We start from the raw sequence: 15,639 nt of genomic DNA on the forward strand, positions 1-15,639 counted from the left end.
TCTGTCAAGAATCTTCCTTTAAAATTCTCTCGTGAAACATAATTACAAAATATCGTGTAACACGACTCAAAGGATTTTACTCTTCCTGTTGGACAATGCAGTTACTTTCGACGTAGCTTCACGCGTTTTTTCTTATAGATTTCTTCGTACAAAGTGAATGAAATTCTAATTTGATAGAACGTTTCGAAAGTTTTATTTTAACAAGTATAACAATCATTTTTATAATTGTAAAAATTGTACTAGATACAATTTGTAAAAAGAATATCTAGAGGTATAATAAATGGTGAGTGTATAAATATGAAAATTTTAATGGTATTTACAAAAGTATTATTTTAATTAACACATGGTTAGATTCTTACTTTTACAGATTATTCTAATGCAGAGATTTTTTCAGAGATGTTCTAAATAATTAAATTTATCTTTATCTTTTGCTTCCACGCTGTATTAATTTTTTTATTATAATAATTTTATCCATATGTGTATTTTTTAAAATTACAAAGAATTTTATAAAAATATTATTTAATCTTAAATTCAAAGTGACACAAAGAACAATTATTGGCACGAATACTTAAAACTAAATTTGTCAGTATCTCTCTGTCCAATTTAAGAATTTAATTTCTGTAATAATATAAAATAGAATCTCTGCAATTATCAAGGAATCAATGATTCTCCTTACCATCTTTTTCATCGTCACCCTTCTTGTACGACCATTTCTTGCCATCTTTATGATCTTTCTTTTTCCCGTGCATACTTTTATATTCGTGGTGACTATCCTTGCCCTCGTTAACCTTATGACCCTTGTCCTCATAATGGTGATCGCCTTTCGCGTACTTGCCTTCTTTACCGTACTTTCCCTCCTCGTCGCCTTCCTTATGGTGTCCCGATTTATAATGGCCACCCTTGGACATTTTATGCTCGCCATACAACTCACCTTCCTTCTCCATATCCCCATCTTCGTGAAATTCGTCGAAGAATTCCGTTCGCTTTTCGAACTCATCCTGAAATAAAAAAAGAACAAAAGAAAAATAATATTAGAAAGTAATATCAATCGAGACAAATCGATTCACTCCACGTAAGACTTACCTTTTCGTGCACTAAGTGTTGTCCTTTGGTATTGTAACCCTTTTGATGCTCACCCTTCTCGTCGAATTCCGCCTGTTTCTCGCCTTTCTCGCCCTTTTGATGCTCCTCGTGGTAACCACCCTCTTCCTTGTGCTCTTTCTCATCGCCAACCTTCTCATCGTAATAATTGCTCTGCCGTTCCTTGTCTTGATGACCCTTATTGGCTTTCTCGTTCTCGTCCCAGCTTTTATAGACCTATGAAAAACACAAATTAAACACATAATAACTTCTTTATTGATGGTGTCCACACATCTATATTGAATCTGTCTAATTAATATTTTCTTCGTCATTTATTTTCTTCGCTCTATCGTATTCTTATTCTTTTAAACATTCAGGGAAGCATCTTTATTATTAACGAAATAATAATAAACTCGATAAAATTTACCACGTACTGTAACGTAGATATGGATTTTTAAAAATTAATCGATCCAAACATAAATATTGAATATTGGTTGATAATTGGTCCAATGGTATTGACATCTCCTACCTTCTCTTCCTTCTCACCCTCGCTCTTATGATGTTCCTGTTCCTGTTCCGTGGCTCCACCCTTCTCAAATTTCTTCTCACCACCCTTCCCACTTGCGTCATCTGCTGCACCCTCCTTCGCACTCTGATGACTTTCATTATCGTGCGTTCCATCGCTTACAACATCCTTCTCCTCCTCCTCTTCCTCCATTTTATCATTATATTTGTGCGCGTATCTTCTGTATCCCTTATCTTCATACTTTTTATACCTTTCAGAACTATCTTCTGGACTTTCAGCCAACTCTCGATGATTCTGCCGACCTTCAGTCCGATGATCTTCGTCTTTACGAATTTCATATTTCTTGTTTTCGTCGTTTTCGGAAGTTGCGACCATTGTCACGTCATCCGAGGATGCTTTATTAATTTCTTCATTGTCTTCCTTCGTATTTTCTTTGTCTTCGTTTGAATCATCAGTGGATCTAACCTCAAATTGTCGCTGTGGCGCCACTGTAGGCAACAATGGCGGATAGTAGTACATGTGATTAGAGGAATACAGATTGGATTCTGTGGGAGGTATTGGAGTAGATACAATTGGATTCATTGAATCAATAGTCGCTGGAATATTTTTATACGAATTCGATTGAGTCACCGATGAAACTTTGGAGGATGGATCTGATTCGCTAACGTATTTTCTATTGTTATATATTGGTTTGCTTGTCGATCTTTCATTCTCAAAGAAATCATCTCTCTCAGTAGTTTGAACATTTTTATAAGAAGGATTGTCTCTGTTTGGTTTAAAGGATTCGTTACGATCAGTGGATGTGGACAAAAGACTGCTCTTTATCGTAGAACTATCTTCTTCGTATAATTGTCTCTTCGATTCGGACGAAGAGATTTTTAGTGGATCCACTCTCTTTGAATAATCTCTCGAGTAATCATCGTTGATTTTCACAGCATTTGGATGAATATTTCTATCAGAGACGTTAGAATTTACTTCACCATCGATTAACTTTTCTAAATTACTCTCCTGACTTTTCTCAGCAGATCTGTCCACAGATGAAAATGGTCTAGGCTCAACATTGGATTTGATCTGCAAGCCAAATTTCCTTGATTTGTTTCTATCTTCATTGTTAATCGATTTTTCAGGGATAGGATAATTATCAATATTTTCTAAAAGTTTAGATGCTTCCTGCTTCGTTAAAGATTTATTTTTCAATCGTTTACGTGCTTTCCTTTTACTCGCTTTGGTTGAATAAGAAATGTCACTTGGAGATGTGGTAGGAGAAGGCGTAATATGAATTCTGGAAGATTTACGCTTAAAAGTTGTGACTGGATACTTGTACTCCCTGTTTTGAGATTTTGGATTTTGCTCGGTTTTCAGTGATTTTGGAGCGTGTTGGTTGGCTCTAGCATCGTATTGTGGAGTTATTGTTACTTTATTGGGTTCTATAGTTCGTGGTACTTCGTAGTAGAGACTGGTAACATCTGGAGTTACTGGATTTGCATTTTCATTACTGTAAGTTATGGTATCTGAAAATTAACGTTTTATTCTATTATTGCAAACTAAAAATTAAAAAGAAATTAAGTTGATGCAATAAAAGTTTTCAATATTAAAATTCATTCGAAGAAATAATAAAAAATTAATAAAATTCGTCATTTTGTTTTCCTCAATAATTTAATCAATATTTTTATCAACTGTACAGTTCGATCACTATTAAAATATAATATAATGATAATTATCATTGTAGTACAAATAAAAAATAACTCTTCTTTAAATATATAAAAAGTAACAATAATAAAAATAAAAGCTAATATTTACGATATTTTAATTATCATTTTAATGCCAATATATTTAATATTTTAATTATTCATTTTTTGCTTACCAAGATTATCACTAAAAGTATCCACAATTTTCCTTTTTTCTTTCTTATTAATCTTTCGTGGCTCGTATTCCACGATAGATAAAACATGCTCTAAATTTTCCAAGTCCTTCAGGTTATCAATGTTCATCATCGCTATATTCGATGGATTCACTCGTTGATCCAACGTTTCATCGTTATTCCTTTTCTTAGGAATTATATTTCGAGTCTCTGCTAACATCAAAATTTCGTCATTAATTTTTCTAAGATTATCGCCATTTAAAAATTCCGTTTGTCTTGGAGTCGTAAAGACAGTTCTCTTCGTTCTGTCGATTTTTGCATTTATTGTCGTCCATCTTGTTCCCTGTATGAGATATTTAAAAACAATTTACAATGAAGAAAATCAATCATAATTTCTTTTAACAGAATCTTTTTGCGCAAAATTTGTCATAATTTTATTTTAATTTTATTTCATTCAGAATGAAATATATTAATTTAATATTATATTAAATTTATAATCTTTTTTTCTCTGCCAAAAAGTTTTTCATGTTTTTAAAACAAAAACATTTAATATTTTAAAAGTTATTTAATTTATATTTTAACAATAGGATATTGCAATATTAATTTTACAAATAAAATATGTAATAATACATTTCATACGAATGAAATTACTTCGAAAATATATAATTTACGAAAACGTCTAAAATTTTCTAATTAAAATACACTTTTAATCCTCATAATCAATATCCTTGTGATCACATTTTTAAAAAAAGTGTATCATAAAAAGATTTTGTCAGAAATCTTCAAACAGGATTAAATATAAAAAAATTATAAATTACAAATACTTCTAAATATTTCCACCCCTATTAAAATATTTAAATCAACTTTGTGATACACATATTTTAGACAAAAATCAAAAATTCAAGATAACATTTACTTAGAAAAAAAAATTAAACGTAATTTATATAAAGATAGGGATAACGTTACCAGACAAAACAACAAAAGCAAGAGGCTGACAGCCCATGATCCAGGGATTCCCATTTCTCGTCGGGCACAGGACGAAGACTGAGCTGTGTTTCGAGTCGAACTAGGCAATTATATCGGGTAGATTCTCGATCTCAAGAAAACAATCCTCGAATGATATGACAATTTCACACCGATTAGAAGGCGAGATTTAACCGATCGAAACAGCAAAGCCGTCATTCGGTTATCGATCGATCGCAAGATCCTTTCGGCTTCCTCCTTTCTCTGCCCATAACACAATATAACATTGTTGCACAAGATGGTCGCTCGGCCGAATCGTGGTAAGTATCTTGAGCTCGATCCAATGAATTACGTAAGATTTTGTGTTTATCCTTTCTTTTCTTCTCTTTCATTTTGCTATTTTTTCTTTTATTTTACAATACATATGGGTTCCAAAAATATTGGATATTTTATGAACAATTGTATATAAAAAGGAAGAATATATTTATTACTTTAATTTGGGAATATCAGTTTAAGTTGACAAGAAAATAGGATAATAAATATAATTTTTTTTTCATTAATTGATAATTTGATTTTATTTATATTATATCATATTTCTTTTTCTCGAATCTTTGATATGAGAAAAGATTAAAAATATCATGTTTTATAATTAGACAATTATAAATAGAATAAAAATAGAAAAAATTGGTTAATTTACATAATATAACAAATATACGAAAGAGGAGATTGCAAAGGCTTATGAATAATTTGATATTGTTTCTTGTGAAAGAAACGAAACTGTTAACTCGCGTTTAATATACCTACTTTCTATTTTAATTTTCCGGTATACGTCATTTCTTGGTAAATGGAATACTTTAAGTTGCAATTTAAACTGAAGTTATGGTCAATTCGAATAAAGATTCAATTCGAAAAGGAGTTTATTGGGTGATCTTTCAAGAATATTATGCAATTAATTCAAGGATATTATGTATTTTATGCATCTTTTTATTGATTAAATTACTTATTCAATACTGATACTATTCAAACTGGTAACTGAAATTGCATTGGAAATTTAAATTTTGATATCAAAAATTAATATGATATCAATATGATAATAAATATTAAAAATTGAAGTTTACATTTAAGTTTACATATAAGAATTATACATTTTCGTGATTTTTTCTTATGTAAAATTAATTCAAATGATAGAATATTAAATATACTTTACATTTTATCTAATATCTGTTACAAATAATTAATAATTATCATTTTTCCCATTTTTCCCCTTCAGCCTTGCATGGATGTAAACAAGAAATAAAATTAATAATCGTAATTACATTTATAAAAAATTTGTTCCCAAGCAGGAAGCTCGTTTTGTGTTTAAAAAGAGGAAACTGCTTCAATAAACAGAAAATTAAAAATTTTGTAATGATTAAATACGCCCGACAAATTGATTTGTTTCACGTTTATTATGTGACGAATTTCTTTTTCCATTCCACAAGATTCATGATTCCGTTAAAACGACGAATTAATTTAATAGTTTAATTTATTATAATTTATATTGTAATACGTATCTTGATTAATTATGTACAATCCACGACGAATCGAATGACACGATCGTGACCATGTCATGATGTTCAATTTCAATCGAATTATCAGAAAATCGTATATAAATTGAAATTATACAACAAATTTGCCTGTTTATTTATTTTGGGAATTTAAATATCTTTTTATAAATATGATAGGAAAAAAATTTATTTCAAAACGACAATTTTATCTTTTTTCTAACGTGTTTGGAAGACAAATATTAAATAGTCAATGTACATTTTAAATGGAAATAATAGAATATGTTATAAGTGATTGAAATGCTTTGATTAAAAGGAAAAATTATATTATTATTTTCTTTGTGAATATTTAGAAGATTCGCTTATATAATCGTTTCTTATCTTTCTTTTTACCAATTATGTAATCTATACAATTTCTATTCTAATGAATTCAAATTTCAAGCGATATTAAGAAATTAGACGGAAATGAAATGAGACTTTATTTCTGTTACACCATACCGTTATGTATTACAATATTTCTCGCTTCATCAAACGCTAAATTTAATAAACAAGCCTCAACCGAGAGGCTTTTTGCATAATAACTTTTACGTCATATCTTACTCATCAAATTTCTAATAGTAATTTTTTATTTATCTCCTTGAAGCGTACTCCTTGAAAACTTACGTTTAATGTTCACATCAGCTGAAACATTAAACTCTTCTTTTCAAACACGTTCAATGTGAAGTCAATATATTGAAAAGAAGATACTCTTGAGTGATGCATAAAATGGTAAAAAATAAGCAAAAGAAAAAGGAAAGAAAAAAAAAGAGAAAAGATTTCTGTGAAATTATGGTAAGTTTTCCAAAAAATTTCCTCTTCCATAAATTCTTGTCCAATGAAAAAATATTTTACGTGTTTGCAGTGGAAGAGAAAGAGAAAGAGAGAGAAAAATTCTGGGATTAATTCTTAGTGGAACGAGAAACGTCAAAAGTTTGTGACGTATCTTCCTAAGGTGGACTGGTGGAGGATGACGTTCATTAACTAGCTGGAGGCGCAATCTTCGGCTCATCTAGGGATTTTATTCGATTCATGGAGGACTGACCTCGTTTGCGTTGTGAACTTGGTCGAGAAATTGGTCTTTGATCTTTTAAGGCGTCATTTCTGAATCTTGTGTAGGCATATTTTAATTTTCATTTGTCCTTCGTTTCAATTTCTTCCTTGATATTGTATCAGCGAAGAAAATTTGTAAATTTTATTGGGAATAAAATGATGAAAATTGATCGTGAAATTTAAAAAAAATTCTGGAATATATATTTCATCATTTTATTTAAATTATATAATAATTCGTTAAGTCTAATAAATCTATTAGGAAATAATAAATAAGAATAAAATTTCATTGAAATTATTAATGATTTGTTTAAAGAATTCTCAATTAAATTCTCTTTGTAATTAATAAAATCATATCATTTCATTAAATATGCAATTTTAAATAAAATATATTAATTATTTCACTCTTTGAAGATTATATAGAAAGTTCATTATAAATTTGTTATATATTTCTATAATATATTAAACTTCATTAAATTTCATTCATTAAAATATATCAGTTTTATATTTTGAATGATTTATTTTTAATAAAAAATTTTTCTTCTTCCAACTCTCCAAATTTATTGAAATAAATTTTATTATTAAAAATTATCCTTAAATAACATTTTCATAAGATTTTTATTACGTTTAAATAATAAAACTGTTTGAATATATAAATGATAAATCAGTTTTAAATAATCGCGTGTTATATATACCGCGTCTGACCATATACAGTTCGTTTCCCTTCATATTTTATTTTCTATTCGCGCATGCATCTTTCCTTACTCCAATTAAGCACATAATAGCTGTTAAAATATTCAGAAAAAATTACCAAAAAAATTTAATTAAATATCGAAATAATTCTTACATTATAATATTAATAATAGACGATAAATCAAACTCTTAAATTAAAAAAGACGTTAATAATACTACTAGAAAAAAGAAGAAAGTGAAGGAAGAACAATTCGTAACCCTTTAACCAGTGGAACAAACCATGTCAACCGTATCGATCGCTTTAAACGAGTCGGAAAATCCCTCTTCCAGAAACTAATTAACCTTCGAATAAACATTCCTCGCGATGAAGTTCGATATCTCGACGCGTCTGGTTTCCTGTCGAGGAAAATAGTAATGGTTTCTCGAGTCGATATCGAGTACCGTACGTATTCATACAGCTACGCGACAATGAATCGCTTTAGCGAACCGTGGCCAATTTTACGCCAAGATTTTCACTTTTCACGCCGAGATACCTGTCGCGAAAGAGAGAACGAGCACGAATTCTCGGTTGATCGGGTAACGTGATCGAGAATTATTTATTTCGTTATATTCCTCCGTCTCGTAAGGATAAGGACTTTTTTCGGCACGTTTTATTGTGGTGGTGTTACGTTACAACCATTCGATCTCGTCTTCGTAATTCTGTGATTTTTGCAATTTTACGAAACGCAAATTTGTACAAGCAATATTTCACATGGATGTAAATATTTATATTTTTACTGTATTCCTTGCACGATGAAGAATAATAGATGGATGGATTTTAGTTTTTCATTGCGACAATGATTATTTTTGAAAAGGATTTTTTTTCACCATTTTTGCAATTTTGCGAAGTGTAAATTTCTTTAAAAAGAGATTAAAAAATAGAAATTTAAAAGATACACTGAATATTTGTAATATTTGAAATTAAAATTTTGATCAGTTTAAAAATTGGAATTTTTTTAAAAATTCTAGTTTCACAAGTAGAATAACGGTTCAATTTCAGAAACACAATAGCAGCTCAATTTCCTGTATGCCATTCCTGTTGTCGTTCTAACCATAAATATTGATAAATATTTAACTATAAATATTCTGAAATATTCTATAGTAAAAATATGAACGATCGATATGCCCAAATATTCGAAATTCGAAGAGAAAGTTATATTTCACGATATCATCAACGTTTCAGTGTCATTATCTCGTTTCAAATGTATTCCATTAAAAGCACAAAAGATACAAAAAATTACTTTCTCGTCCCTGTCGTATAATTTTATCTACAAAAAGTTCCATAATTTTTTTTAACAGGTTAAAAAATTTATTATCATTTGAAACATTCGTATCCAATATAATCTCTCATATTATATTAAAAATATTTAAAAATATAATAAAATTCAAATGGATGAATGAAAATCAAATGAATGAAAATATATAAAGGTCTTTTATGATACTTATATACATATTATTTTAATTCCAATTAAATACTTTTTAATGAATTTTATTTTTTTCTTATCTATAAAAAAAATTCAAAAGTTCTGATAATTTCACTTATTTTCAATATTACTTTTTCAAATTTTGCTTTGATATTTTTTTGAAATTTTACTAAAATATATCTTAAGAAATTGAAAAAGTATTAACAGATTAAAATAAAATATAAAATGTGAGCAATTGAATTTTCAATATTTTTTAAATAACATCGTTTTAAGTATACTCAATTTTCTTGCTCTTTGCCAGAAAAGCACTTATCAAAGCATTTATTAAGACCATCGTCTCGAACAGTGAACGAACAGACACAATTCCATACACCTGCAACAGCTATTTACGCACGTGCTTTCTGTTTCCACGTTCGATTACTCCCTCTCTGGGTTCTTATGTATTTGCTCTAGAATTGTGAGAGCTGCAACGTGGTTTTGTTTGGTTTTCTGGAGAATTTCGCCACGACAAAAATTACCAAGAAATTTCGGTTTGGGTGAAAATCAAAGAAGTGAAAATAAAATTCGATATTATATCGAATTATATACATACACATATATATATACAGATAAACGTATCTATATTATAATTTTATTGAATAATTTACATATGAATAAAAGATACGTATATTTATATAAATTTAAATTTTTTTTGTCTTTTTTGTAATATATTTTTTTTCTCCTTTTTTTTATTTTTTTCTTATATTCTTAATATTATTTTAAACAATATTATTTTTAAAAAATTCCAATGTAGAAATAAGTTTCTTTAAATATTCATCATTATGACTAGTTGTAGAATCAATCTTTTAAAGAATTCATATTTGCACATTAGTAAAATTAAATCCATATTCATGGCTGTAATTGGTCAAGCATAAATTATTATATGTGATACATATTTAAAAAGACATACTTCGTCATTTAAGAATTTAATGACCACTGCTGGCGAACCATTTCTTCCCCGATTCGTGTCCACCCTTCTTTCCATATTTTCTGTCATGTTGATGATGACTGTTGTGACCTTCATCGAGCTTTCGACCTTTTTGCTTACGATGATGATGGCCCTCCTCGTGATGCTTCTTCTTACCATGATGATGCTGATGTACCAATTAATATTAAATTTAAAAAATTTGTTATCTATTTTAGATTATTTATAAAATATTTTATGAAAATTTGATCGATCACTTAAGAAATTTTTGAAATGTTGATAAAAATATTTGTAAAATTTATACGAGTTGACAAACCTCGCGTCGAGCAGAATCTGTGTGTCCCTTCTTCTCGTGTCCACCTTTCTTGCCCTCATGTTCGTGATGATATCCGCCATGTTTCTCATGTTCCCCATCCTCGTGGTATTCATCATAAAAATCATGCTTCTTTTCATATTCATCCTGTATATATATATATATTTATTTATCCTTTTATTTCACATTGAATTTTTATGATATATAAATTTTTACAAAGCAATCGAAGACAATCGTTTAATAAAATTAAAGAAAAATTTCTATGGAAAATTATTAAAATTAAATTAATAATTTTTTATATAAACCTTCTTGAAGACACTGTGCTCTCCTTTGGTACTGTAACCTTTCTGATGTTTGCCCTCCTCGTCGAATTTTGCACCTTTGTCGCCTTCTTCATCCTGGTGACTTTCATCGTAGTGATCTTCCTCTTCGTGTTTCTTCTCTTTTTCCCCCTTCTTCTCGTCGTACACTTTCTTGTGATCCTCTTTGTCGTGGTGACCCTTCTCACCTTTGTCGAACTCATGGAAGACTTTGTAACCCTGTTTCCAGATATATGCATGTAGATATACACAAATTACATTCATGAGATAATGGAAAATTAATATAACAGAAGAATTTTTTGTTTTCCTGTCAAAAAAATTTATTCCAATGTCGTTTCTTTTTTCTATTCTTTCCTATAACTTCCAATTCCTTTCTTCTATTATTTATACCATAACACTATTATATTACTTCTCCTCCTATTATACATTTGTTACATATCTTTTATTCCATTCCTCCATTTATTTTTTATCTTATGTTACTCTATTATTTTCTAAAGATATACAAAAATACCATTATCAAAGTGACAATATTTGCTAAAAAACTAATCTTTGTTATCCAAGATTTCATCATAAACAGTAAGATACCATAAACCGGATGCACGAAAAAATTTTCGCCAAGAATTTTTTGTTTTACGGCAATATCGAGGGAATTTCGGACAAGTAATGAGTTCGTTGACGAATTAATTGCCGAAAATAAACGCGAGAAGCAATATCGGGGTGGCCTTACAAAAAGAGCGAAGGGTATTGTTACCTGAGAATATTTTCTCGGTGAAGAAAGAAGCGTCGTTCGACCGCTGCAAGGATATCGTTCGAGCAACAATGACCATATAATAAATAATCCCTCGAGAACATTGGGTGGACAGTAATATTAAGGGTGATAAAAAGGGAAAAGAGTCTTGGACGATGACGAGCGTGTGGCTGTAGGAGAAGAATAGTCTCTTGCTGATTGAGAAATTATATTATGCGTGTGATATTGCATGAATTGGATTTTGAATGAAATAATTAAAAATCGAGTGATTATGTTATTAAAAAGTGTAAATAATATTGATTTAATTATTATGTGTGATGAAAGGGAAGAGAATCGTTAAAGAATGTTTCATAATTCAAAAAGGAAAAAATGATTTATCATGATACATAAATATTTTAATTTGTTGAAATTTTTGTAGAAGAAATGATAGAATTTAATCATAGGGCTTTTTAAAACTTCGTATTTGAAAGATTATATTTTTTGTATACGTTTTTTTCCTCATTTTATTATACATAGAATAATTTCGCAAAGAATTGTATGAACATGCAATTAAGAGAAATAGATAGAATTTGAGAGATTTATTCGAACAATAAAGTTCATACAATACCTTGTCACCCTTTTCCTCATCGAAGTTACGATGATCTTCCTGATACTCTGAACCACCACCTTTCTCCTCGTGTTTTCCCCCACCTGTTTGAATTAATTAGCGAGTAAAGCTTTCCACTTCTTGCCAAAAGTTTCTGAAGGAATCCACCAACTCGATGAAAAGGTGGTGTTAATTGGGGTTATTAAGGTTTACCAAGTAACTAAGGACATTCCATTTTAGTATTAATTAAGTCTACCGTTTCTCGCATCAAGGAATGGGGTAATAGAAAGGTGAAAATGAACGAGAACAAACCTTTGATCTCTCAAGTGCTTAAAGTATTAATTTGGAATTAGTTTGGAAATGAAAAAAAAAAGACTTTCTTTCTTTTGCATTGTATTTTAAATACTTTAAATTATTTTAAAGTACGTAAATTTTAAATTAATTTAAAAAATTGTTTTAAAATAATTCTGTTTATAGAGTAGAAAAAATAATCGGATAAATTTATAAGCGTATCGCTTTAATCGTACTTTAATAAATTAATTTATCACTTTGCAAAACTTTAATTAAAAAAAAAAGATTGCTCGAAAGATACTCATCTCCATGCTCATTGGCAGCAGCCACGAGGTCCTCTCTGTACCGGAAGTTCACAGGAATCTTCACCATCTTTCCATCACCAAACGATTCATCGACAAAAATCAAAAAGCTTATCAAAATTGTCAAAAATTTTGCACAAGTAATCGACACCATGCTAAATTATTTAATATAATCGAATAAATATCACTAATCTTGAGAAAGGATTTTGTTATTCCATGATAGGAATGAAATTGAACACTGAAGATCGCCTCGATTCGAGACCACGGATTTATTCATGGCGTGGCTCCTTTTTCAAATCGTTTTTCTCTTCTCTTTCTCTCTCTCTCTCTATGCTCGACGATCACGTTTTTCTCACACGAAGAAAGTAGCCGCATCCGTGGAAAAAGATGCTTTCACTTCGCGACTGATTCGCTTGACATCGATTGCTTGTTAAGCGGAATCGGTTTATCGATTGTCCATGGTGAAGGTTCATCGACATGGGATATTCCTTTAAACGCTTTCCCTCGTGTGCGGTTTCTTCGATCAAAATCGAAGAAGTTTCTTTATAACGTTTGAAAGGGAATTTTATTTTTATTTTATTTTATTTTATATCTCTTTGTATCACTTTGCTCGTTTGGAATAGTGGAGATTAATATTTTTGTAACAGAATGATATTTCATCTGTGCAACAAAAAATTATAAGTCACAAAGATTTGGATTTGTTATTATTAAAATGATCGCGATTAGAAAGATTATATTGGAAAAAATATAGTGAAAAGGCGAAATAAGGAAAACAAAGAAAAATTAAAGGGGGAATATATATAATATAGATAATAAAAATAAGGATATTAATAGAAATAAAATAATCAGCAAAATAATAAAATAATAAAAGAAAAGAGAATGAAATATAAAATAAATTAGAAAGATCAAGATTTCATATTCTCATGATTTTATAGGAATAAGAAAATAGATATTATTGTAACATTTATATAAAATACGATGAATTCTAAGTCATTTTTTTATCTTCACTGGTTCGTCTAACACCTAACGTGTTATTTCTGCGCCTGGAAAACGAGTTTCCAGACTGTTGACATTCTGCAGTTTCCTTCAGTTAGCACCACACGTCCATTTATTTTCCTTGTTTAACAATCCTCGACAAACTTCTTTTTATGTTCGATGATACAAGAAGAATAATTATTTAATACATTTATAATATACAATTTTATAATACTTTTATAATAATATAATTGAACATAATTAAAAATTTATCAGTATTTGAAAAAATTATATAGAACAATACAGAAACTTAAAATTTTATTCAAAATTTCTTTCAACGATGAAATAAAAAGGAACTAACAATATTTAAAAAAAACGAAGTATCGAATAAAAGATCCTAAAGGAAAATTTTAAACATAAAAATATAAGAAGAATCTCAAAAGCAAGCAAAATTTTTAAAATTAAATATCGTAAAACAAAGTTTTAAACATAGCATAAAAATATCAAAAGAAGCGTAAAAAAGCGAAAAAATTTGAAAGAGGAAAATTCCAAGAAATAATATTCCTTCGCGAAATACCTGTTGATATCTTTCAACTGCAACTAATCGCATCGTAACAACCATCCTTCGAGCAACATGAGTGAACAGAAGTTGAAAATGGAAGCTGAGATGCTCGATGGATTCACGATCGTTAAACACTCGTGGGTGCAAGCATTGTGCAAACGTCGACTGAAACGAGAGGAAGAGTGGATGGAAGCCTCAGTGTAAACAGCTGGCTGCCTCTTTTTCATCCCCTTGTTCCTCTCATAACTGGCGACCTGGTAAGTCTTAAGAGGGAACATTTTAATATTGGGTCCAGTTTAATGAATTTCGCAGTTGTAACTAGCCAGGTTGTACTGGATAATCGGCCTTAATATTGTTTGAATATTTTATCACTCCTTTGAACTACTTTCCTTCGAGATGCTGGTCGCTTTATCGTTGAGTAAGAATTAATTAATTAATTCGAAGATGGAATGGGAAGGATGAAGAAGATATAAGAAGAAAAATTACTTAAAGGATTATTAAATTTTTGATGCAAAAATTTGTAATCGACATATGAAAATTATTATCACTTTAGACGAAATTTGAAATTTTTGTAAATGAGATAAAAGAAATTATTATGGGATTGTCTTGTTGGATTTTTGAGAATTTTTAGATTATGAGTCTTTGAGAAGCGAAACGAAAGAAGATGTTATTTCGAAATTTTTTTAACTCTTACAAAGTTCAAAATCATATTGAAAAATATTGAGAATATAGATCACCATTTTCCAAAGAATTTATCAATTATTATCGACATATGGTAGCAAACTTTTCTTGAAATATTGCAATTTATCTTTTATCGTGGACCAAGTTTCATTGAAGGTTAGATGGTTGGCGGTGAACAAATCGATTTGAAAGATTCACGAGTTAAGGATATCGTAACTTTTAGTGGCTATAAGAGAAAATAATCCTGGTAAGAGGAATCCTGTGTGAAAAGAATATCAAGAGCGATCTCGTTTCGCAAATACAACGATGGAAAGCATTAAAAAATATGTAAAAAATTTCATTTTTTTGGAGAGAAGAAAGATGAATTCGATCATATTGTCCTCGTGATACTTCGATGCTTCTTTTGTTCAACAACTTCGATTAAACTTCACTGAAGTCATCATCGTTCCTCATAGCATCTTATTCTTCCAAATCTTATCAAATCTTCTCATCTCCCAATTTCTTACATCTTGAATTATCATTTACCATCTTTGTCTTCATCAATTTAAAAAAGAAACCAAAAAAAACAAGGGCTCGTTTAAAATAAAGATATTTTAAGAAAAGGATAATCACACCACATTTTTTTTCGCCGACATATTATACCTACCGCTATTCACGAGACCTTTGACAGCGTCACGTAGC

At 29.6% G+C, this 15,639-nt stretch overlaps 3 protein-coding genes across 3 annotated transcripts; all 3 read right to left on the reverse strand.

Moving 5' to 3' along the window:
* Positions 1–297: 297 nt before the first annotated feature.
* LOC133666552 (DNA ligase 1-like) lies at positions 298–2,053 on the reverse strand. Its single transcript, XM_062078180.1, has 3 exons — positions 1,610–2,053; positions 1,084–1,317; positions 298–998 (listed from the first exon to the last, which is right to left on the reverse strand). Exons 1-3 carry the CDS (start codon positions 1,979–1,981, stop codon positions 660–662), a joined length of 945 nt encoding a protein of 314 aa, XP_061934164.1. The 5' UTR covers positions 1,982–2,053; the 3' UTR covers positions 298–659.
* Positions 2,021–4,642, reverse strand: LOC107995260 (uncharacterized; the record flags this gene model as incomplete). Its single annotated transcript, XM_017052645.3, has 3 exons — positions 4,434–4,642; positions 3,471–3,810; positions 2,021–3,117 (listed from the first exon to the last, which is right to left on the reverse strand). Coding segments are annotated over exons 1-3 (1,491 nt in total), but the record flags the coding sequence as incomplete, so codon positions are not given.
* A 5,270-nt stretch (positions 4,643–9,912) lies between these two features.
* LOC107995281 (histidine-rich glycoprotein-like) lies at positions 9,913–15,486 on the reverse strand. The gene is made up of 5 exons (XM_062078889.1): positions 15,465–15,486; positions 12,169–12,251; positions 10,799–11,032; positions 10,497–10,640; positions 9,913–10,349 (listed from the first exon to the last, which is right to left on the reverse strand). The coding sequence occupies exons 1-5, from the start codon at positions 15,484–15,486 to the stop codon at positions 10,182–10,184; spliced, it is 651 nt and encodes a 216-aa protein (XP_061934873.1). The 3' UTR covers positions 9,913–10,181.
* Between the last annotated feature and the right edge of the window lie 153 nt (positions 15,487–15,639).

Source organism: Apis cerana, linkage group LG8 (assembly GCF_029169275.1).
Source record: "Apis cerana isolate GH-2021 linkage group LG8, AcerK_1.0, whole genome shotgun sequence".
Classification (NCBI taxonomy): Eukaryota; Metazoa; Arthropoda; class Insecta; order Hymenoptera; family Apidae; genus Apis; species Apis cerana.